We start from the raw sequence: 26155 nt of genomic DNA on the forward strand, positions 1-26155 counted from the left end.
GTCTCACCTCACAGGGATCACTGGGGAAATCTGTAGAACTCAACCACTGGGAGACACTAGAGACAGAGAAGGGGATGGGTTCACAGCAACCAGTGCTCAGATCTTGGGGGACCACATTCCTGCTTATAGTGGTGCCTGAGCAGAGACCGCAGCCAGTGGCTCTGTCCATCTGCAGAGGCAAGTGTGGTCTGGCATGGGGGCTCGTAGCTTGCCTGATTTGGGTCTTTAGCCAATGAGCAGGCTGACTGTGGAGCCCATTCTACAGTCCTACCCAGGCAAAGAAGCATGCTCACAGTGCCGCCTAACTGCTGAGTGTAGCCTCCGGTCCTATTTGACCAGGAACCCTGGTCAGAGAATGTATATAGCCACAGATCCTATCCTACAGCCCTGCTTAGTCAGGGAGCCAAGCCAGCAAACTGTTTGAGGAGCCTGAACAGTGACCCTGGGCGGCCTTGGAACCCAGACTATGGTGCTACCTCTCTGTGGATTCACCCTACTGTTCTGGTCTGCAGCAGAGCCCAGCCTAGGGCCCTATCTAATTGTTGAACACAGCTTGTGGCCTTGCCCAAGGATGGAGCCCAGCTATTGATCCTGCCCAATTGGAGAGCATAACCTGCAATCCCACCTGTTAAAGGAACCTGGATAATGACTCTGATCATCTGAAAAGCACAGTCTCTAACTCTTCCAACTGCAGAATATAGTTCTTGCAACCAGTGATCCTGCCAGTGACCTTGTCCAACAGTAGAGCACAGTCAATGGCCTGCTTAAGTGCAAAGCCCAGCCTAGGGCTCCACCTCAACATGGAGTCAAGCCAGGAACACCATCTGGTTCCTAACAACCTAAGACCACACCCAACCAGAAACAATTGCAGAGCCCAAGCCATAGTCCTGCCCATTCATGAGTCCAACCCAAGCACCATGTTGGCAGGGAACATAACCTGCCACCTCACCTGACTAGAAGTGATTGCAGACTCCAGCTAGTGGCCTCACCCGGTTAGGAGGCCCTCCTAGCACTCTGCTGGAATGTGGAGTCCAGCCAGCAATTGCACCCAACCACAGAGCCCAGCAAGCAGCACCCACCCCCATACCTCAGAATATGGGCAGTAGCCTTATCTAACAAGAGAACCCCATAGCAAGCCCTGCCTGCCAACAGACACTACCAGCAGGCCTGTCCAATATTCCAAGCTGAGCTGACTGGTGAATGTCTTTCCCTGCTGAAGTGAAACCATAAATACTGAAGGAAGAGACCATTTGGCCCCCACAAAAAAAAAAAAAAGTGAGTGAGTGAATTAGAAGATAGGTCATTGAACTTATTTAGTCAAAGCTGCAAAAAGAAGGAAAAAGAGTAAAGACTTGTAGAACACTATTAAGACATACAAATACTTGGAATCCCAGAAGGAGAAAGGAAAGCAGTAATGGCTTAGGGAAAGAAATGGACATTCAGATTCAAGGATCCCAAACAGACTGAAACCAAAAGGGCTCTACTGAGACACATTATAACTACATTATCAAAAGTCAAAGAAAAGGAGAAAATTATGAAAGCAGCGGAGAAAAGTGACTTGTTACCTACAAGGGAGCCCTTACAAGACTGTAAATCGATTTCTTAATAGAAACTTCACAGTTCAGGAAAGTGAGAGGATGATATTCAAAATATTGAAAGAAAAAAGCTGTCAACCAAGAATAGTATAGCTAGTAATGCTGTTTCTCACAAATCAAGGAGAGAAAAAGATTTCCTGAAAAACAAAAGCTGGGGGATTTTATCACCCCTCAATCTAACTTACAAGAAATGCTAAGGGGTGTTTTTCAAGCAGAATTTAAAGGGTACTAACCAACATCATAAAAACATATGAATGTGTTTATAAAACTTACTGGTGATGGTAAATGTATAGTCAAAGTCTGGTTCTTTGAAATTGTAATCAGTTCAGTTCAGTCGTTTAGTCGTGTCCGACTCTTTGCGACCCCCATGAATTGCAGCACGCTAGGCCTCCCTAGCCATCACCAACTCCCAGAGTTCACTCAAACTCATGTCCATCGAGTCGATGATGCCATCCAGCCATCTCATCCTCTGTTGTCCCCTTCTCCTCCTGCCTCCAGTGCCTCCCAGCATCAGAGTCTTTTCCAGTGAGTCAGCTCTTCTCATGAGGTGGCCAAAGTACTGGAGTTTCAGCTTTAGCATCATTCCTTCCAAAGAACACCCAGGACTGATCTCCTTTAGAATGTACTGGTTGGATCTCCTTGCAGTCCAAGGGACTCTCAAGAGGCTTCTCCAACACCACATTTCAAAAGCATCAGTTCTTTGGGCTCAGCTTTCTTCACAGTCCAACTCTCACATCCATACATGACCACAGGAAAAACCATAGCCTTGAGTAGACGGACCTTTGTTGGCAAAGTAATGTCTCTGCTTTTCAGTATGCTATCTAGGTTGGTCATAACTTTCCTTCCTAGGAGTAAGCATCTTTTAATTTCATGGCTGCAGTCACCATCTGCAGTGACTTTGGAGCCCAGAAAAATAAAGTCTGATACTGTTTCCACGGTTTCCCTATCTATTTGCCATGAAGTGATGGGACCAGATGCCATGATCTTCGTTTTCTGAATGTTGAGCTTTAAGCCAACTTTTCACTTTCCTCTTTCACTTTCATCAATAGCTTTTTTGTTTCTCTTCACTTTCTGCCATAAGGGTGGTGTCATCTGCGTATCTGAGGTTATTGATATTTCTCCCGGCAATCTTGGTTCCAGCTTATGCTTCTTCCAGCCCAGCGTTTCTCATGATGTATTCTGCATATAAGTTAAATAAGCGGGGTGACAATATACAGCTTTGACGTACTCCTTTTCCTATTTGGAACCAGTCTGTTGTTCCATGTCCAGTTCTAACTGTTGCTTCCTGACCTGCATATAGGTTTCTCAAGAGGCAGATGAGGTGGTCTGGTATTCCCATCACTTTCAGAATTTTCCACAGTTTATTGTGATCCACACAGTCAAAGGCTTTGGCATAGTTAATAAAGCAGAAATAGATGTTTTTCTGGAACTCTTTTGCTTTTTTGATGATCCAGCGGATGTTGGCAATTTGATCTCTGGTTCCTCTGCCTTTTCTAAAACCAGCTTGGACATCTGGAAGTTCACGATTCACATATTGCTGAAGCCTGGCTTGGAGAATTTTGAGCATTATTTTACTAGCGTGTGAGATGAGTGCAATTGTGCGGTAGCTTGAGAATTCTTTGGCATTGCCTTTCTTTGGGATTGGAATGAAAACTGACCTTTTCCAGTCCTGTGGCCACTGCTGAGTTTTCCAAATTTGCTGGCATATTGAGTGCAGCACTTTCACAGCATCATCTTTCAGGATTTGAAATAGCTCAACTGGAATTCCATCACCTCCACTAGCTTTGTTTGTAATGATGCTTTCTAAGGCCCGCTTGACTTCACATTCCAGGTTGCCTGGCTCTAGGTGAGTGATCAGGGAAATGCAAATCAAAACAGCAATGAGATATCACTCTATACTGGTTGGAAAGGATATTATCAAAAAGGCAAGAGAGAACAAGTGTTATTGAGATTGTGAACAAATGGGAACTCCTGTAAATTATTGGTGGGAATGTAAATTGGTACAGCTACTATGGAAAACATATAGAGGTTCCTCAAAAAATTAAAAATACAAATACCATATGGTCCAGCAATATACAAAGGAAATGCAGTTACTATCAAAGAGATTGCTGCACCCTCATGTTACAGTAGCCGAGACATGGAAACAGTCCAAATGTCCACTGATTGATGAATGGTAAAGAAAATGGTATACACGCACACACAGCCTACTAGAATGGTTTTCACCCAGGAAAAAAAAAGGAAATTTGTGACAACATGCATGAACCTTAAGTTACACAATCCTACATATCCATTATACCTCAATATAGCTATTAAAGCATCCACATGGATACAGATGATGTGTAGAAAGATACTTGATTATAGACTGGACCCAAACAAGGTTTTCCCCCAGGTTGTGGCTACTTTTACATAGGGAATATATTGCATTATTTTAAAGTTTTAAAGTTTCCATGTCTTTGATTTATTGCTAACATTGAATGTTTTTCATGTTTGTTAGCTACTTTTACTTATGTATTTGTTAGTCAGTATTATCCATTTATTAATAGGGCTTTTATTATCTCTTTATACCTTTAATGTTATAAAACTTGTGTTATGAACTTTGTATATATTTTAAGAAATTATTTTGACGTAGGTATAAGGTATTTTTAACATAAAAGTTTAATATATACTGCTATTTTGCAGTTTCCCTTAAAAGTACTATCTTTTAATCTTGTTTGATACATATACGTATATTCGGAATTTTTCAGTAATTGTACCTAGGACTATTTTCCTTGTGATGATTTCCTACTATGACAGTCCTTTTCCTTTAACTGATCAGTTAGTCATCTAATTTTCTTGTAATTTTTTTGAAGTTTAATTTTTCCTTTTCCTTTTATTCCCTGTTCCTCCTCATCTTTTTCTTCCCCTTCCCTTTCTTTTTCCTTCCTTTACTTTTTTTCCCTTTAGCTTTATGTTCACCCTTTTGTACCATTTGAAATGTATTTTGGCCTTTGGAATGAAATGAACATCTGACTGTTTTTTTCCCACAAATAGATAGCCAATTGTCCCAACACATTAATTGACTAATTCTTCCCTTCCCTTCCAACAGTCTATGATGAGATTTTTCATCAAAAAGCCAACAGTTTTTTTTTTTGAATCAAGGTTATTCTAGGCATTTTATGAATGTTGTTCTCCTCCTCCTCTTTGCTACTTTTGTAAACAGGATTATTTTTCCATTTCTAAATGTCTATCTTTAAAATTAACCCTTTAAGGAGTAAATTTTAAACTTTTAAGTTGAACTCTTTATTTAGAAAATAATTTGTCTTCTTTTCACTGACCCATACTCTTTATAACAGAAGCAAAAAACTTAGAAAACTCTTGTTGTTGGATATTAGAAGTAGACAGAAGCATGACTGACAAGGCCAAAGGAGGGCGAGTTCTTTGAATGCATTCCTTGTCTTTGTTCATCTTACTCGTCCATGTCTCAATTCAGAGCCACAGCTTAAACCTGGGAGCCCCAAATCTCCAGATCACTGTCATGCCTCACTCTCTCTCTCACTATCCAAGAACTTCTCTTGTGTAACTTTAAGATGTACAGTGTAATGATTTGATATATGTATTAAATTCTGAAGTGATTATCATAACAGTTAACATCCATCACCTCATATAGTTAAAATTTTTTGTGTGTCTAGTGAGAACTTTTAAAATCTGCTCTTAGCAGCTTTCAAATATACAGTACTTTCAGATACTTTCAACTTTCAAATAGCAGTATAATATTGTTAACTTAGTCTCCATGCTGTGCATTATATCCCCAGGACTTATTCATCTCGAAACTAGAAGTCTGTAAGTGAAGTTAGCCAGAGAAAGACAAATCCCATATGAAATTGCTTATATGTGGAATCTTTTTTAAAAAAAATGATATAAATGAACTTATTTACAAAACAGTCTATTTACAAAACAAACAGGCTTAGGGAACTTTCTTATGGTTTCCAATTAATAGAACTTGATTTTAAAAAAATTTTAGGGTGACCTAGAAAATCCCGTGGACAGAGGAGCCTGGTAGGCTGCAGTCCATGGGGTCACTAGAGTCGAACACGACTGAGCGACTTCACTTTCACTTTTCACTTTCGTGCATTGGAGAAGGAAATGGCAACCCACTCCAGTGTTCTTGCCTGGAGAATCCCAGGGACGGGAAGCCTGGTGGGCTGCTGTCTATGGATCGCACAGAGTCGGACACGACTGAATCGACTTAGCAGCTACTCTCTAAGCTTGTTTCCTTCTCCATTGTGATGCTAAATTATCAGTATTTGAAGTTGTCTGGCATTTCAGATGAGGTAGTTAATTTTTTTAAGTTAACTGTGACTTGGTGGATTCAGGTAAGCATCTGTTGTTTGCAGGCAAGATCTGATGCATTACAGACAGAGCTATAGCAATAGGAGAATTGAATTATGTAACTATGTTTAAGAATGGTTGACTTCTTTCTGAATACTTTTGAGAAAAATGGGTTACTACATTACCTAAACATTAAGATCTGTAAACAGGCCAGGTTTTAGATAAAATTACCACTACTTTGGCAAATTTAACTTAGTTTAATTATTTAATTTAGCTTCTTCGATTACATTTGCTTCAAAAAACACTTCCTTCTCATTTCAAGTTAAAAGAAAAAAAAACTATGTACAGAGGGAATTTGGATGAACATTCTTAAGTAGTCTGCTGTTAACAGTATTACTATAGCCAAATAAGCTTTGGGGAGCTCAACCTTTGAACTGTATTTTGGTCACCAGGAAAAGGTGCCTTTTTATAAACAGTTTTAAAAATAAAAATGATAATGTTGACTTTAGCACCGCTGCGCCATTACCACCGGGCTTATGACACTCAGAAAGCAAGGACGACTGTGTACAGATTCGATCTTCCAGACTAGTAAACAGAGCCAGTTCTCTCTCCACACATGGAGAGCATCACATTTACTAATTAAAAGCAAAAGCTCTCCACACTAAGCAGAGTAAATAGATTTTAAGTGGAGTGAATGTCTGTTGGCTCATGGGAACGACTCCATCCTGTGAGAGGAATGAGTAGTTCTCTGAAACACTTTCTCCTGTCATAGTCACATTCCCAGATCATCACTAACGTCTAGTAAGACTTCCACCAAAAAAAATTTTTTTTTTCCTTCAAGTCTTTCTGTTTAGAAAGTACTTTTTGATACCTTTCTCTCACCACTAAAAGCACTCTAAACTTTCAAATCAAGTAGGTTTTAAGACTAGAAGACATAGAGAATATCCACTAGACAATAAATTTACAAATTAACTTACCAGGACAGTTGCTCAAGACAGGAGGAATGAGCAGGAGGATTGGGTAAAGAAGGGAAGAAAATTGATCATTTTTGTATATTTAATATGAGCCACATGTATTTAAAAGATTTTCTCATTTATTATGGAGGTATCAAACACTTACATGACGTTTCTCTTTGCTAGGCACTGTTCTAAGTCCTTTACAAATATTAACTTTGTGATTCTTGTAAGTCCTACATTAACATGATAAGCATGTACTATATATATAAGTTGGCCACCATAATCTTTAAGTCAACAGTAAATTGAAGTACAGAAAGTTTAAGTAATTTGCTGGAAGTGATGTACCTAGTAAGTGTCTGGGCCAAAATTCAGACCTAGCAATGTGGACCTTCATCACTGGGCTTTGCCATCCTTGGAGCTTCACATCAATTCTATAAGGCGGGCCTGGTGTCTGTCCATTTTAGAGCCGTGGATCCTGTGTCTGGTGAAATAACTCAGGATCAGCCTTGAACTTATTTTCTTTCCCCACCAAGTTAGCATTTCTTATGTACTTCCTGTTCTTATTAATGATATCAAGATTTACCCAGTCATCCAAATCTGAAATTGAATTACAGATTTCATTATTTTCAGCTGAGTATCTGAGCCCTTCTTTTAATCTCTTCTGCTATGTATTAAATTTGGGCCCTTATTATTCTGCCCTAAACCAAGGATTGTAATCTCAGATGCTTACTGGAAGCAGGGAGGTAGGTGGTACAAGGAGTGAAGGAGCCTGGGCCTGAGGAAGGAAGTTGGTGAACTCTGGCAGGAAGTGGGGTTTTCAGGGACCCACTGCTTCTGTCCTCGCCGTCCATTTGCAGGCAGGATTATAGGCTCGAATTTGACAGATTGGATTTTTCGAGAGGAGCCAGAAATCTGGATTTATATGTGAAATCTTCTCATTTCTGAACCATAGTACAAGTCACACAAAATATGGTTGCAGGCCCTCAGTTTTGTTACCCCTGACCTTTTATTATTGAGTCCTCCAGGCTGATTTACACTCCTCCAGTCTAGTCTACTCAGCCTTCTTGCATCCTCCCTATGCTAGCATAATCTATCTGAAGTCCCAATCAGATAGAATTGTAGGGGAGGTTAGCAGGATCAAAAGCATTAAAACATGTAGAATTTTTGGAAGAGTTCTTGGTACTTGGGTAAGTGCTCAATAACTGTTCTTTATTGCCCTTCACTTACTGAAAGGCCTTAGACAACTCCCATTTATACTCAGGATAATTTTTTAACATGGCCAGAAAAGCATTTTATGATTCCTGACTGACTTTGCACCTTCATCTTTGGCTATTTCACCAGATGTACTCAAGCCATTCTCTACACTTGAGTGTGTCAGTTGATTTCAAGCCCTTTTAGCCTCTTCCCCTTCTGCCCTGGCCTTCTGACTTGTGGACTCTTTGATCATCACCAACAAGAGTCAATGGAGGCATCTCCTCTCTTAAACCTCAGTCTGTACTTCGCCTTGCTTTTCCCTTGTGTCACCCTAGGACTGGGAACTCCTTAAGAGCAGGGACTGTGTTTTCTCAGTCTTCGTATTCTCAGTGCTTTGGCAGTGCTGGCACATTGTGTGTATCTGCAGTAAATGTTGGTTGGAGATAGTACGACTATAAAAGTTAGTATTGGCACTTGAGCTCTCACCTGACAGTGAATATCTTGTTCTTCAGATGGTACCTCAGAGAGGAAAGAAGCTGTGGCTGCTCTGTTGGGGACCCAGAGGGCAGTGTCCAGCCTGAGGACCTGTTGGGATTCTAGGTTGCACCTAATAATGAATCTAGGAAAATGTTTATTCTCCAAGGCATTAATGATGTTCTGCCCTCTGAAATGTACTTGGTGAAAGTTAAGGTGAAGTCATTGGGTAAATCGTACTGGTCAGGTAAAGCAGCTCTGTTTTTCTATTTCAGAAGTATGATGGTAAATGCTTGGAGACACTACATCTATTTATAGATGGCCCCAGTGCCAGATTTGTTATCTCCTTTCCCCAGGCTTGATAAACGAAAGAATGCTGAACTGCGATTGGTAGCTTCTCCATTAATGAATAGGAGAGTCTGGACAAAACACGTGAACAGGAAATTCAAGGACACCTACTGTTGTTTTTATCAGTGCAGGAATTCTAGACTTGCAAGTTATATCCTGTTCTTTTTCTGGCTGAAGAAAGGGCTTTAGTAAATAAAAGACAAAGAACAGTGTGAAATCCATTAGAGGAATACATTTGCAGTATAACAAGTGCCAGTTATCCAGATCATTCTTTGTAATAATTTGGTCCCTTCTGTTCTTAGTTTTGCTTAATTTTAATACTATAAAGCCTATTTGTTTCTGGTTAGAGAGTAATAATTTTTGTTTTATTTTGTTTTTTAAGCCAATCTCTAAAGGAGATTATTTAATCCAGATTAAGGGAGGGAGTTTTGGGTTTTTCTGTAGTTGACTCTCTCAAGTAGTATTTGTCTCTCTGAAGGTTAATATAACACCAAATGATACTGTAGTTTTTAATCCAAAGGAAATTGTTAGATATGAGACATATATAATTTAAAATCCATTAATTTTGAGTTCAGTTACTCACCATCATTTATAGAATGCAGACTGTGTGCTCAGCACTTTGCCAGGTGCTGTAATTTTGTTACAGAGATGAACAGACATAGGTTTTGCTCTGATTAGGTTTTTAAACAAGGCATACACTTCCATGTATGTATAATGTGAATGGAAAAACCATGGTGATCATGGTTAAATTATATAGTGTTTGGAAGTCTCTTTTCATCACTCTATATCCCTTCTGGATTTTGGAGTTATAAGTTCATTTCATCTTTCTATGGAAGAATCCTTCTCTTCTTTTTATGTTTACCCCTCTTTCATAAAGACTTCAGGTTCATAAATCTTTATCTCAAACTGTCTCACATTTTTTCTACACTGCTAATGCAAACGCTTTCTGTGGTTTGGAGTTGTTTTTAGTACCCCAACTTCTTTATGTTTCACAGAAATTTCCCCCCCAAATTTTGCTCAGTAATATTTCTGGCCACTCCTAGCTCCCTAGTTTTGCATCATCTGGGAAAGCCCTACCAGCAATAGGGCTTAATATTGGCCATCTCCTCCTGCCACTTTGAATGGGCAGAGGTGTCCTGGGCAAGATAGTGGTCAATCTTTTTTTTTTTTTTTAGATTCCACTTTCTCCTTGTGCCATTAAACAGTTGAGTTGAATAAACAATTCTCTGTTTTGATGCCGTGCTCACCAACTTTCTTAAGTCTTTACATCTAACTTGCCTACAAAAACAGAGTGCATTTGCCAAAACGTGCAAGTTATCTGTTTCTTGTTCCTCTGTTTCTTACTGTGTAAATCCGTGAATTGCCATTATGTCTTGTTTATCAGTCTATTTTGAACTTTGTGAGGATTAAGTATCTTCCATAATCTAATTGCCCTGGAACACTGGCAGCTGAAGGCCAGACCCTGCTCCTTGGCAGACAGAGCAGAGCAGCCTGTTTTTCGAGGCCCTTTGGCGGCCTGTCAGCTGCCACACCCTGAGTTCATCATACATCCTTCTTTCTGACTTCTAAAAGCATTTGTGTTGTTTAGTCACTAAGTCGTGTCCACCTCTTTGTGACCCCCATGGACTGTAGCTCCACCAGCCTCCTCCATCCATGGGATATCCCAGGCAAGAACACTGGAGTGGGTTGCCATTTCCTTCTCCAGGGAATCTTCCCAACCCAGGGATCAAACCCGCATATGCTGTATCTCCTGCATCGACAGGCAAATTCTTTACCTCCTAGCCACCTGGGAGCATTACTGATGTGTTATTTCTTTGTGCTTTTTCAAGGGGCATTATAAAAGGTTTTATTTATTAGTTTTTTTCACCATTCACTTTTTGAAAGGAAACTATAAACCTTGGATAACTATAACTGAGTCTTGACCTTTTTTCCTCCTGCCGATTGGCAAACCAATTTGAAAATTCTCTTGTCAGCTACAGATATTCTGGACAAATCAGAAAGTACTCTTAAAATTTCTAGATATTGCTCTTTGTTGGAGTTTCTAAGTCCCCCCCACCCCCCGCCAAATACTAAAAAAAGTAATAGGCACTTTTTTAAACCAGTGTTTGAAAATAACTGTGTACAAACTTAAAATTTATATGCCTAAAGGGGGTTCCCTCAATACTGCTGCAAATGTCAACCTATCCGCCTTCATGAGGATTTAGGATACATATTACTTCATTAACGATGCAATGTAATGGGAAGTCATACAGTAAGAAACTACTAGACTTCCTAAATTTATTTGACTTCTTCCACTTCCAGCCAATCTTCCAGCTCCCACCTTCCTCACCAAATTCCCAAGTGCCAATTAGCAAACATGACTGGGGATGTTTGCTCTGTACTATCCCATCCCTTCTTTTCCTTTCTTTGACTTTTCTGCATCCGATCCTGAAACATAGACCATGAACCCAGTTTTCTGAGATTTCCAAAGATAATGTGGCAGCATTGCCTTAGGTAGCATTCCAAGCTTTGTCATCATGTTCAGTCGTGTCCGACTCTTTTCAACCCTGTGGGCTGCAGCCTGCCAGACTGGTCTGTCCATAGAATTTTCCAGGCAAGAATACTGGAGTGGGTTGCCATTTCCTCCTCCAGAGGATCTCTCCTACCCAGGGGTCAAATCTATTTCTCCTCCATGAAGGTGGATTCTTTATCACTGAGCCACCTGGGAAACCATTCCAAGCCTAGTGCTCAAAAATCACTTGGCCAGGATAATTCCTGAGTTCATTTTATTATTGTTTCAAAAATAATATTCACTATTATTAAAGCACATAAAAAATTAAACTAAATGCCTAAAATAATGTCTTACATTTGTATAATTTCTACGTTGTGTTATCTCAGATGGCCTTAGACTAGGCCTGTAGCTAGCTACAGTACACAAGTACTGTAATTCCTGGGTCTGAGGGGAAAGTGACCTGAGTTCAGAGCATTGTGGTGATTTGAATAGGACCCTGGTGGCTCAGATGGTAAAGCATCTGCCTGCAATGCAGGAGACCTGGGTTCAATCCCTGGTTTGGGAAGATCCCCTGGAGAAGGAAATGGCAACCCACTCCAGTAAACTTGCCTGAAAAATCCCATGGACAGAGCAGCCTGATAGGCTACAGTCCATGGGGTCACAAAGAGACGGACACGACTGAGCAACTTCACTTTCACTTTTTCACTTTCATGTAATCATTTAGCAGCAGAACCTGGATTAGATCTCCAGATATCTGACTCCAAGGTTCAGTAAGTTTCTTTTTCTACAGTTGCCACCCTTTATAGGCAAGTTTTGCTAATTTTTTAAACTCTCCTTTCACCCCATCCCCTATTTGATAAGTGGACTCATTTCATTGAGTAATACCTACTCTGAGTCCAATATAGTGCTATCAAGGTGAACACTCAAGAACGATTCAGGGCAAGTTCTTGCCCAGAAGTGCTCCAAGTTTAGTGGGATAGGCACATGATGTGATCAGCGCTTATACCTGGGGTATTTGTTACATGTGGCAGAAAACACACTTGAAATAATGCCATTTGGTCTCTTCTGATAAATTGATGTCTCTCCTGGCAGGGAACCTTAGGGAAGTCACCACAATAAGGCTTCTGTCACATTGGGCTGTGAAGGATCAGCAGTAGCCCTGCAGATAGAGCATAGGACAGAACTGGTTCAGGAATAGGTCATGCCAGGGCTTGGAGGCATGAAAAGGCCGAGTGAGTGGTGAGGAAGGGCAGCAGATAAGGCCAGAAAGGCAGATTGGAGATAGGCGGGGTGGGACTCCGAAGCTCACCAGCTGACTTTTCCAAGTTTCAGTTCCTTTCTTTACTGGGCTGTCGTGAGGAAGCAATGCAATCATGCTTGGGAGTGCCATGGTCTTAAAGCCTCAGGCAAAAAGGGGGAAATTAATGAATAAACTCTCATAAAGTTTCTGATAGATATCAGCAGTCTGTGTATGAGTTGTCCTTATTTATCTTGCTGAGCTCATTTGACTTGCTGTACATGCCATGGACAATTTTAAACAAGTAATGTGATCAGCTTCTTGTTATAAAAAGATTCAGAGTAGCTAGCAGAGAAACAAGTTTATGATGTTAAGATAATAAGTGCAATTTTAGACATAATGAGGTTCAAGCAGTAGATTGAGATATAAACTCACTAAGACAACAGCAGAACTGGGAGTTTGCCATAATTAAATTGTTTACTTTCAACCTATGTATGACTTGTCTCACATGAAGAATGAGATTCCTGGAGTGTAGTTCAGTTCAGGTCTGTATCTAGGGCTCTGTGTCTTGCTGTAGTTAGTTAACGAGAGGTTGGTGTTGGGAGTAGGTGGCAGATTTGGAAGAATACTTTCAGCTATTAATGCAACGTTGGATAGTTACCCTGGCAATCTGAATCTTCTCTAGTATGGTCTGTAATGATCTCCCATCTAGATTAGCAAAAGCTTCTTTAATGTATGGAGCCATTCTAGGTTTTTGTTTTGGGTATTTTTTGGGGGGCAGTGGGGTCTAGATGTGGACTCTGGTGAGCAAGTCTCTAGGGTCAGTGCCCACCAGAGTTCAGTCTTAACATTCCTTATCTTGTCTAATTGTCTACCTTATCTTTTCCTTCTTGGTTTTGTTGTTGTTTGTTTGTTTTTTGGCCACGCCACACAGCATGTGGGATCTTAGTTCCCCAACCAGGGACCAAATCTGTCCCCCTTGCAGTGGAAGCATGGAGTCTTAACCACTGGAACTCCGGAGAAGTCCTCACATTATCTTCTTTAAACCAGTACTTTGCTTGGCTGGCTCAATGGTTTTTAAAAGTTGGCACCTGCATGACTTTAAGTAAACAAACATTGTCCAGGAAAGACCACAGAACTTCCCTGTTGTCACCTGACTTGATTCATATGTTTTTGCTTTCTGCCTGGTTCCTACAGGCATTTGAGTTTCATCTGAAAATGAAATGGACCTATCAGTCTAGAGTAGTGTACTAGACTTTGTCCTAGCACTATTTGGAATGACTTAGGATTCAGGATGAAATAGGGTATCCATGGACTCCATTCAGAGGGGCTTGTTTCTGGGGCATCCTTGGTTAAGCCTGCATTTCCACTGCAGAGGGCACAAGTCAGGGGATTAAGATCCCACATACTGTGCCACGTGGCCAAAGGGGTTTGCTTCTAAAAGTAGTTTTTCCCTAAAACATAATACCCATAAGAATTGCTCTGACAGATGTTTGTGTGCGTATTTGATATAACACTACTTGATTCATACAATTTATATGGCAGAAACTACTTCTTGCTGTTTAACTAAACTTCATGAACTCTTTTGGAGATGTATGTTTATTGGGTCATAAGTATTAGCAAAATCTTGTGAATTTTATTTAGTAATCAGTAAGACAACCACAAAATTGATTGAACCTTTCTTGTTTTGAATGACTGGTGAATATGTATGTGACTGTGTTCGTATTGTGTGTGGACTGCTACTGGTGCTTCTTGAGTGTGATTTACATCAGCCAGCACAGAATTATTTCTGTTGCTTTGGGAATGGTGTATCTTTCTCTTTCTTTACTATATTTACTAAATACTGTGTTTCATTATTATATTATGTTACTTATAATGTGAGAGACTCCAGTGTCTTAACTGTTAGGGTACAGTGTTGTTGCCTAGTAGAAATCAGGCCATTTCTAGAGTTTGTTAAAAGAGATAGAAAGTTTTCTTTTCCTATGAAATAATTTGTGTCTCTGTGTCATTCTAGTTTCTGTTACTATGGCAATGACGGCAGGGTCTACAACCACCTTTCCTATGAGCAACCATACCCGGGAAAGAGTGACCGTCGCCAAGCTCACATTGGAGAATTTTTACAGCAACCTAATTTTACAGCATGAAGAGAGAGAAACCAGGTATAGTAAAGGCTGGTCAACATTTTCTGTGTAGTTAAAGAAGCTATTATGTTGCAAGTGGGATGTAAACATGTTGTCCGTTAATAATATAAATATTGTGGATCCTTGAATGCTGATTTTAAGTTTCTCAGAATGACAGTATACTTGGTTACTTGTTTTACCTTCACAGAATAGTGTCTTATCCTGGCACCAATATATTTATATCTCATGTTAATTGATGTTTTAAACAATGTTTCTGACATTGAGATTATGGTATATCTTTATACTTTCTTTTGTAAAAAAACTTTCTTTTAGAGAGCTAATTCATGAATGACTGCTTTTAATCCAGAAATATTTGTAGTGTTGTGTGTATATCAGTGGGAATGAGAGAATTTTTTAAAAAATGACGTTATTTTGCCTTCAGAAAACTTAGAGTAAGGAAGATAATGCACATGAATATTATATGAAAGGGTGAAAAGTATGCCCTTTGAGAAGGGTGAAGAAAGGAGAGGTTGTTTTTGACAAAGGCAGCTGGGAAGGCTTCATCAAGGTTGATGGCATTTGAACAGAGTCCCTAAGGAAGAGTACTATTAAATATGCATGAAAGGGAGAAGGGAGAGGTTAACCAGCTGGAGGGAGGATACTGGAGACAGAAGAAAGCACCTTACCAGGTCAGGCATTGTCCAATTTAACTCCAACTAAATTTTTACCATTTCCTGCGAGTCGTGGACACTTCAGATCAAAGCTATTCTCATGGTAGTAAAGAGCCTTGAAAAATTTTGAACAGAAGATCTAAATGATCACAGGTGCTTCTCTGGAAGACCACTTTAGTTGTGTTGTACAGAATGGATTGTGGGAGGAGAAATTAGAAACAGGAAAGGATGTAGTCCCAGCCAGTGGAAAGTAGGCTAGCTTTAGGATTATGCCAGCAATAGTAGGGAAGATCTCAGTGAGAAAGATGGGAGAAACATGGCAGCTACCCAGATAAGGAATGTGAGAGAAAGAAGTCAGTGCTGGCTCTGAAATTTCACACCTGGGCAAACAGAGAGTGGTATAACTTAGTGAAATAGAACTCAAGGGGAAGAATCTGGTTTTGGATGTAATTTTGGGTGGGTCTAACTACAGATTAGACGTGGCTGGGGAGAGTACAGAACTGGAAAGTGAAACTCAAGTGACTGTTCAGAAGTCAGCTTAGAGGAAGGAAATAGAAAGCTAAGAAAGGTAGAGACTAGTGAGGAGAGTAAATGCGTCTTTGATCAAAATTCCTAGAGGAAAAGAGGAAAGAGAATGGAACAGAGGTGAATTAAACTGAGTTCACCATCAGTAGACATTCCAAAAGATTCAACTTAGGCAGAACGCAAGTGAGCACACTCAGAGGATCTAAACGTAAATATGTAGATAAATCTCAGCCAAAATGTACTGTATAAGAAAACTTTGACAATAATGATACTATCTTAGATATTTTAAAGAATAGAACTAAAGTATTTTTCTACAGTAAACTATCAGGAGGGAAGTGGAATTAAATTGTTCTTAGAGATCAGTGTGTCCTAAGGATAGGGATACAACATAGAGAGGAGTAAAGATTAATTAATTTCAAGCTTTGACAAATTAAGAATGCTTGTTATAATTTCTAGGGTGGCCACTAAAAGAATAAAATTAGTTTGTAATTTTTAAATTAATAGAAGGAAAAAAAGAGCTAGGGGAAAAATAAGTTCAGAAGAAAGCAAGGGAAAAAGAAAAACTGAAATACCTAAAAGTAACCACAAGTAGAAATCACACCATAAGTTAGAAATAAAACATATAAGAAATTACTGTAATTGTAAATATATTGAAAGTCTGAAAGTGATCAGATCATCAAGGAAGACTGAATGAAGTAAAAGAGAAGCAAGGAAGGAAAGTCCTGTATTTTTTCAGTGGCCACTTAAGTTACCATCTTTCTCAGTGAGAAAGATGGAAAAACATGGCAGCTACCCAGATAAGGAATGTGAGAGAAAGAAGTCAATGCTGGCTTTAAATTCATGAGAATTTTAAAGGTTCATTATTGCCTTTTATTGCTGAAACCTTAAAGTAACTCAGTTTTGCCTTCTGTTCCCAAACAAAAGAAAATAGATATAAAAATTAGTTTTTAAAAAAAATCATGGTAAGTGCCATAGAAGTCAAATTAAATAGCTCATGTTTCCTAAAAGCTTGTACTTTAAGGAACATGTGATGGATTTCTTAGGCTTAATTAATTGGATAAATGCATAAGCCAAATAAAGTACCAATCAATACAAAGCTTAAGATCATTTCAGGAGGAAACTATGTTTTAAGAAGGGACAAGAGAAGCCTGTGGGTCTTCTCATTTAGGTATGGAAACAGATGAAAGTTTTTGCATCTCTCCCCAGAAGGAAGGATAAGTTACTGAGGTGTTGGCTTTAGAAGACGAGCATAGGGATTTGACAGAAGAATAAAGTTGTTTGTATATTGATAGTCCCCCCTGTGATAATGGTCTTCTGACTCTCTGGATTCTTCTTGCAGAGAAGAAAACTCAGATCATTCACCAAGCAGCTCTGGTGTCTAGAGGGGCATGATGGCAGACACAGAGTCCAGTATCAGGAACTTAGTCCATTCAAAGGGTTGGCCTTGGGCAATCATGTGTAAACAAAATATAAAAATCAGTGTGATTAGCACCAAGGTAGGTGCTTATTACTAGAATTGAGGAAGTAAGTGGAGAATATTCTTATAAACAGCTGAGTTATGAACAGGCTTTAGATAGTTTTGTTATGAATTTTCCATAAGAAATAAAGAGGATCTTAACAGTGGTTTAGGAAAGAGCTTCCCTTTGGGCATATTTTCATAAACATCATGGTTTCAATCCTCAACCCTTATGGATAAATCTTTGAACGTTAGTCTTTTTCTAGTATGCTGCAAAACTAATTTGGAAAAGCTCTCCCAGGTTTATCATTAGGACAAAAAAAAAAAGCAATACAATAGAAATGAAATACTAATAGTCACTTGGAAATGAGTTGCAAAGTAGATACTACAGCTGTCTGTCTGGTTACCAGTTATTTCATGCATACTGACCAACACCACACATCCCCTCACCCCACCCCCCACTCCCTCTGTAGCTTAAGTAACTTCAAGGGTACATTTTAAAATATTGAAGAACTGAACTTGGCTATACCTAGCGATGCAAATATTCTAGTAGTTAATGGGTTATTTTGTTAATGTATATATATATCACTTTCCAATTTCCCAAGAATTATAGTAGAATCAAATATACTTAATTGCACTGAACATCTTTCCTTGATTAATTAGGAAGATCAAGTTTAGAGGTAAAGTGAAGGACGTAGACAAGCTTTAGCTGATAAGCGTTAAAACCAAAGTTCAAGCACAGGGAAGCCTAGAGATATCTACCTTAAAAAGTTTTACTTTTAGTCACTATAGTTACCTTTTTATACATCTAGGATAAACACTGATAAATGTTAATGATTTTGGAGGTTTGAACATTAGATAACAGAGTTTTCCATGTTAGAACATGAGTCACCTTTGCTAACAATTCATTTAGGCAGCTTTAGAAGTAAATTATTCATTTGGCTAGTATAAGACAGCTAAATCTGGACTGGGCTCATATTTTGAAAAATAAATATATATATACACACACACATAATCACTCTTTTTAGTGATTATTTTGATTCAACTTGAAAGATTTGTTTTTTAGCAGAGCAAACTGAAGTGTAAATTTGAAAAAATAAATGTACATTTCTTAAATGGAAATACTTAGGAACACATTTAAATTTAAATTATTTTTTCTTCTAAAAAGGCAGAAGAAATTAGAAGTGGCTATGGAAGAAGAAGGATTAGCAGATGAAGAGGTAATGTAAGCTGTAATTACTATGACTAATGCCTCTGTTATATACCTGAAAGTCACTAAATCTGAAATGCTCTCACTACAAAAAAAAAATAGCATTTAGTTATGTGATGTGATGGATGTGTTAACTAACTTTATTGTGGTCCACATTTCACAATATATATTCACTTGTATCAAGTCATCACATTGTAGGAGACGCCCTGGTGATGGACCCCACGCTTCCACTGCTGGGTATCTGGGTTTGATTCCTCTTTGAGGAACTAAGATCCTGTGGATCACATGGCATGGCCAAAGGGTGGGGAGAAAAATTACCACATTGTATACCTTAAACTTACACAATATTATATGTCAATTACCTCTCAATAAAAAGGGGGAAACTATAATAACTGTACAAAAGCTACCCCAGTGGCTTTTTCAAGTATTAGCGCTAGTGGTAAAGATTCCTCCTGCCAATGCAGGAGACATAAGAGAACACGGGCTCGATACCTGGATCAGGAAGATCCCCTGGAGAAGGGAATGGGAACCCACTCCAGTATTCTTGCCTGGAGAATCCCACGGATAGAGGAACCTGATGGGTTACAGTCCATGGGGTCACAAAGAGTTGGACATGACTGAAGTGACTTAGAATGCACACATGATCTTATAATTTAGATAGTGTGGGTTTAATATTTGAACGTGGTTCTTCTTACTGTGTTGCTATGATGGAAATCTTTGAAAGGGGGAAGCTTTTTTTTAATTCTAAGAACATATATTCAGTGAATAGTATCTACAGTATTCTAGGTGTGAGGAATAAGAAAAGAGGGCTCCCAGAAGAATCAGTTAGTTGCCAAATCTTCTTTTAAATTTTCCTGCATGTTTCTTAAAACCTCCTGGTTCACTAGTCTGGTGCCTGGAACCCAGTCATGTAAATGGCTGTGTATTTCACCTGAAGACTCACTGCCCCCAGCTAGTCTGTCTTGTGTTCTCAGCCATGTTCCCACCCCCAGTTTTCCTATGCACTGCAACCAGGGTTACCTGTCAAAACCCAGATCTGACCAAGTCACTCTTTTGTTAATACCCTTCACTGGCTCCCATGTTCTCTCAGGATAAGGCCAACTTGTAACGTGAGTGGATATACAAGTCCCTTTATAATTTGGCTTTTGCTTCCCTTTCTCTCACCTTATCTCTTGTCACCCCACCGCCAGGCTGCTCAATGGGATAGAATTATTTTCATTTCCTTGCTCCTGCCTGTAGACTTTCTTCTGTGCATCTCTGCTGCTTGGAACTCTGCCTTCTGCCTGCTTGAGTTCCACTACTCTTCAAGATGCTTTCTGTCTCTTTCTAGGCAATACGTCCACTGGGACAGTACACTGTTCTTGTCCCTGGGACAGCCTTAAAACCATCTTCCCAGAGTAGAAACTCCATGACATCTATTCAGCATTACGTGATCCGGGCTGGCAGAGGGCTGGGATAAATATTTGGTAAATGAACAAATGGACAGTGGATCTCTCCCTAAAGAGTTCATAGATTAGAAGGAGAGATTATATGTGTGTACGTGTACAAATAGGTATACATGATAGAATGTGGCAAACTTTGAAAATATGGAGGGATTTTTTCCTAGTTCAGGGGATCAGAAAAGGTTTCACGGAAGAATTAACAGTTGATTTGAATCCTAAGGAAATAGGTAGAATTTACATGATTGTTAAGAGGTACATTCAAAGTAATGAATATGTGCAGCATATTGCACTTTAAAAATGAACTATATGAAAGCAGATGTCCAAAGGCCAAGCAAGTGTCATAAACAAGAGAAGCTGGCCACATTGGTTTCCTAGGGACATTTCATCTTTTGATCTAAAATATTTTACATACTTAATTTTTTTTTTCATTTCCACGAGGAAATAGATTTTTTTGTCTTGTTCTAAAGATTTTATCCTCACAGTTTATCTTTTAATAAAGAATACCACTTTTCACTTTGCTGAAAGAAAACAAGACCACCAGCATGATTATACCGGTTTCCCATGACTGGCACTGGGGTGGATGGAGGTGGCCTGGTTTCAGGGCTATCCTGTTGGCCCAGTGAAGCCAAGTTCTGCTTTTCAAGAGAAGCTGGAAATCTGGACTTGTATGACATCATTTGCCTTTTCAAAATATTGGCAAGTTAGAATGATTTAAAAACAACTTAGGGGCCAAATCACATGCATGTAAGAGTTGAGTATAGCCTCTCATCCACACCAGGAGGTACTAAGTACATCTAGAACTGTTCTCTTTAATTCTCTTTAACTCACAGAAAATGTGAGGCTCTAAAAGTTCTCAGTGGCCTAAAATAACCATGTATAAAAACATCCAAAAATTTCAGTAAAGATATTAGAATTCACAAATGCTTCTTGTTGGGCCCCATGCTAAGCCCTAGACTGTCACAAATAGACATGGTCTCTGAAAGAATGTACAGTGTGCTGGATCTGTCTTTATGTGGGGTGGATCTTTTCAAAGTAAAATTGTTTTATAAAAATAAATTTATCCTTAATGCATTCTGTAATAGAAACTAACTTGTGAAATGTAGCCATGAGAAACATTTATAAGAGATGAAGTTGTTACCTGATGTATTCCATATCTTAAAACTTCTGTGTACACTGTCTTCTACACAAATTGAGCACCCTGCAAAATGAGCATTTGAGGAATACTCATTTGAAGAGGAATGGAGAAAAAAAAAGAAAATGGTGTATTTCTAGTTCCATCTCCTTTTAAATCCTGCCTAACATAGAATATTATTTACTGTAAGGGAAAACCAAACTGCACAAGTTTAAGCTGCAAGAGAGCCTTGAAATGTTAAGCCTGCCCGTAGATTTCTGTTGTCATCTTCAAGAGGAAAGAATATGATTACCAAAAATATGATTATAACTTTATTTGCTTTCCAAGATGACTTGATTTACACAAGTTGTGAGCAGATATATCAACATGCTTTTTTCATCAGTTTTTTAAGAAATGTGAACTTGTTTCAACTCTCTTTGGACTACAATGTGGACTTTGATACTATGGATAGGTTTTTTTGTTTTTAAAGTACTATGACAGTGTCATAGGTGATTTCCCTTCTTCATAGGTTTGTATATTCCATACACTGTGATCTCCCTTTCACCATTTAATAGCTGTCTCCTGACTACATAAATATTGTTTACTTACTACACTACACAACCTGTCAAATAGTAATAAGCATTACTTTCTTTGACTGCCTCTCTTGTCTGTTGACTTTGAGCATAATTTATGAAACTGTGATGAGGTCTTTTCCATTCAGATTAGACAAGTTGGAGTCTGCATCCAACTGTACATTGTTAAATCCATAAAGCCAGAAATTCAGCCTGCCTTTCAGAATTCTTGTATTAACCATTTGTGTAATTTTTAAAAGGGTCTTTGCTTCTTTGAAAACTGGTGTTATAATGCCACCGTGTGGCCTTTTTAAGTTAGAGTCAGAGTTTATAACAAGCTACTTCTGAACTATCCTTTTGTTTTACTAATAATTCATTTTTCAACATTATTGATGCAAAAGGCATTTTTAAACAAAGAAGTTCTTCACTATTTTTCACCACTGGTGTGACTTCATTTAGCTGTTTAAAGGTGTTTAGATTGAAGACATAATTTCATGATTTTATTTTTGTAGACTTTGTTAGAAGTATCAGAATTCCATTGTGTTGATGATGCATACTTGCATATTTCTAATTAATAATTCACTTTACCAATTTGGAAACAGTTGCACACAGGGGTAGGAAGGGGCTATTCAGTGGTTATATCTTGAACTACATTTAGGAACAGTGCTTCTGAACCATTTCAGTCATTTCGACTTGTTTCTTTCAGACCTGAACCTCTGCATGCTTGATAGGGTCCAGTTGAAGATGAACTGGGGCTTGATCTTTTCACTGATTTTGTTTGTTACCCATTCTGTGTGACCTCCACTATGTTATTGTTCCGTTGCTAAGTTGTGTCCAACTCTTTGCAACCCCATGGACTGCAGCACGCCAGACCTTCCCTGTCCTTCACTATCTCCTGGAGTTGGCTCAGGTTCATGTCCCAGTCGGTGATGCCATCCAACCATCTCATCCACTGCTGCCTGCTTCTTCTCCTGCCCTCAGTCTTCACCAGCATCAGGGTCTTTTCCAGTGAGTCAGCTCTTCACATCAGGTGGCCAGAGTATTGGAGCTTCAGCTTCAGCATCTGTCCTTCCAATGAACATTCAGGGTTGATTTCCTTTAGGATTGACTAGTTTGATCTCCTTGCTGTCCAAGGGACTCTCAAGAGTCTTATGTGACCTCTACCAGGTTGAGCTAATTTGACATAATTCTATGTCAAAAAGCAGAATTTTGTTTCATGAGGGGAAGGAAAAGCAAGGTTTAGAACAATTAAATAAATGCCCATTCCAAGTGTAAGCTTCAGGTAGTTCACAATTTTTCTTTAATAGTATTTTTTGTAATCTTTGTATAATGAATTGTGAAATTCTTGACTTGGATATTTTAAAGGATTCGTTGTATAATTATTTTTTTGTTGTTGCAATTTCATATTTTTAAGAAGTTATATGCCAAGTCTCAAGCACTTTATTTAAAAAATCTGCCCAAGAATAAATCCTACCATAAATAAGCCTGTATGGAAATACTGCTGCTCTGTTATTTCAGTGTCGGAAGTCTCAGCTGCTGTGAGGGAGCAGCCTTGGAAATTAGGGAGTTGACACAATTCCATAGTAGGTTTGTTAACAGTAAAAAATGAATATCAGAAATTATGGGACTTCCCCAGTGGTCCAGCAGTTAAGAATCTGCTTTCCAATGCAGGGGGCACAGGTTTGATTCCTGGTTTGTGGAATTAAGATCCCACATGCTGCATGATGTGGCCAAAAGAAAAATAAAGAATGCTATTAGCATTTCCTAAAGCTTAATTTTTATTTTTGAATTAAGTTAGTATATAGATAAAAGAATATGTGGACTTGTTAAGATGAAATATTTAACAGAGTCTGTCTCAAGAATAAAGATTCACCAATTGTTAAAAATTTTTAAATGATTTTAAAAGTTATTTTGTTTTTTACATGCTCAATGAATGTTCAACTTTGGTAAATAAATTGTAGCACCAGTATATAATATTTAAGATATGTTACCTTCATTTTAATATATCACATCTTTTAACACTATAGGCTTCCTTTGAAACAATCTGATTTTAAAAATCATCTTCCTAAAATGTTCTTTTTTAATAGAAAAAGTTACGCCGATCACAGCATGCTCGCAAGGAGACAGAGTTCTTACGGCTCAAGCGGACCAGACTTGGCCTGGATGACTTTGAGTCTCTGAAAGTTATAGGAAGAGGAGCGTTCGGAGAGGTGTGCTTCTTTTTTAAAGTCGCTGCTATTGAAAATATGTATCTTAAGAAAGTAGCTTCATACGTAAGTAGTGTAATGTGTTAAAATGTGTAATAAAGTAGCTTAATTTTAATAGAATTTCTAAAATAATGAGCAACAGCAAATTACAGCACTACTTTCTTTAAAGGAGCCTACCTTTCACCCCTAAATAAATCACAGTGACTGAAATTTGTGCTATGAATTTTTACATTCAAGGTGCGGCTGGTCCAGAAGAAAGATACAGGCCATATCTATGCAATGAAGATATTGAGAAAAGCTGATATGCTTGAAAAAGAGCAGGTAAGAGTTCTTTAGCACATGTAACCAAAGGAACATCCACTGGCGAGGTGTTAGAGTAAGTGTTAAAACTGGGATTTTTAAGAAAGAGAAACCTACACATCTTAACTATTTAATTGATGATAGATTTTTTGGTAGCCTGTTTCATTGTTTCTCTCTGGTTAAAATTTCTTCCAAATTCATAATCTAGCTTATGTGTTCAGGCTGTCATAACAAAATACCACAGACTGGGTGACTTAAAGAGCAGAAATTTATTTTCTCATAGCTCTGGAGGCTGGAAGTCCAGGAACAAGGCAGGGTTTCACTGCTGGTGAGACCTCTGTTCCTGGCTTGCACACAGCAACCTTCTCACCAAGTGCCTACATAACCTTTCCTTGGTGTGTGCAGAGGGCAGAGAGTGACTCCCTGGAGTCTCTTCTTATAATGTCACTAAACCTACTTCCTTAGAGGACCCTGTCTCCAAATCCAGTCACAGGGGGTTTAGTGCATCACCATAGGAATTTTCAGGGAGGACACGAACCTTCATTTCATGGCAAAATACCTTCTTCCCTGACTTCAGTAAAAATAAAGGACAGTACTCAGCACCCTCAGTCCCTGATTTTATTACACGTATTTAAAAATCTGTAAAGGGCCCCTCTTGTGGCTTGGATGGTAAAAGATGTGCCTGCAATGCAGGAGACCTAGGTTTGATACTTGAGTTAAAAAGATCCCCTGGAGAAGGGAATGGCTACCCACTCCCTGGAGAATTCCATGGACAGAGGAGCCTGGCAGGCTACAATCCACGGGTTACAGAGTCAGAGACGATTGAACGACTAACACTCTAACTCTCAAAATCTGTAACCTCTCCAATTTTGTACTCCTGAGCTCTCTCCCTCTTTCTTGTGACTTGGTGGAATTTTGGAGTGACCATGAATCTGAAGACATCGATTGTTGTTGTTGTTCTATTATTTTAGGCATCCACCTGAGTAGACATTGTTAGAACCCTGAGTGAATATATATGCTAGCGAAAGACTCAACAGTGTGAGGGTGCAGAGGGAGATGGTACCTCCCTGGACCTAAAGCTGAACTGCACTGTTGCTGCTGCTGCTGCTAAGTCGCTTCAGTTGTGTCTGACTCTGTGCGACCCCATAGACAGCAGCCCACCAGGCTCCCCCGTCCCTGGGATTCTCCAGGCAAGAATACTGGCGTAGGTTGCCATTTCCTTCTCCAATGCATGAAAGTAAAAAGTGAAAGTGAAGTCGCTTAGTCGTGTCCGACTCTTCGCGACCCCATGGACTGCAGCCTACCAGGCTCCTCCGTCCATGGGATTTTCCAGGCAAGAGTCCTGGAGTGGGTGCCATCGCCTTCTCCGGAACTGCACTGTTAGTCCCACCTAAACTAACTTTGTTATCATAACAGTACGATCCTGATTTTTCATTTAAATATGGCCCAATTGAATTTTCATTGCATTATTACACTTTATTTCTGTTCCATTCATTCAACAAGTATTTATTAGGTGCCTATGATGTATCAAATCCTATTCTAGGTTCTGGGAATACAGTGATTAACAGGTGAAACCTGAATCTTGTTCACTGACAGTTGTAGGGAAAATGAGCAGACAGCTGTTTGAAATAGTCATGTCTGCTGAGTACTATGAAGACAAATTTTACCAAAGGATAAAGTGATGCAGATGACCTGGCTTTAGGAGAAAGAATTAGATGAGGGAAGGTTCTCTGCAAAGAGAATATTGACGAGAAAGAGTGAGACCTATGATCAGGTAGAACGAAGATCCAGAGGCTCTGCAACAAAAAGAATCTTGGTCTGTTTAGAGACGGAAAGAAGCCACTGTGGCTAGAATTCAGGGAAGGGAAGAGTGGTAGGAGAGGGAGGCAGGGAGCAGATCACACAGGGCTTTGATGGTCGAGAAATGGTGTGTGGGTC

The 26155-nt window shown here is 39.1% G+C and overlaps 1 protein-coding gene across 4 annotated transcripts in view; it reads left to right on the top strand.

Annotated features, from left to right (window-relative positions):
* The window catches only part of STK38L (serine/threonine kinase 38 like), an 80758-nt gene that overhangs the window by 40362 nt on the left and 14241 nt on the right, over positions 1-26155 (top strand). For all 4 annotated transcript variants that reach the window (XM_070371238.1, XM_070371239.1, XM_070371240.1 and 1 more), the window contains 4 exons: positions 14618-14762; positions 18544-18595; positions 23798-23920; positions 24155-24238. In XM_070371238.1, coding sequence (XP_070227339.1) covers positions 14618-14762; positions 18544-18595; positions 23798-23920; positions 24155-24238 — 404 coding nt within the window. The remainder of the gene's footprint in view (positions 1-14617; positions 14763-18543; positions 18596-23797; positions 23921-24154; positions 24239-26155) is intronic.

This window comes from Bos mutus, chromosome 5 (genome assembly GCF_027580195.1).
Source record: "Bos mutus isolate GX-2022 chromosome 5, NWIPB_WYAK_1.1, whole genome shotgun sequence".
NCBI lineage: Eukaryota > Metazoa > Chordata > Mammalia > Artiodactyla > Bovidae > Bos > Bos mutus.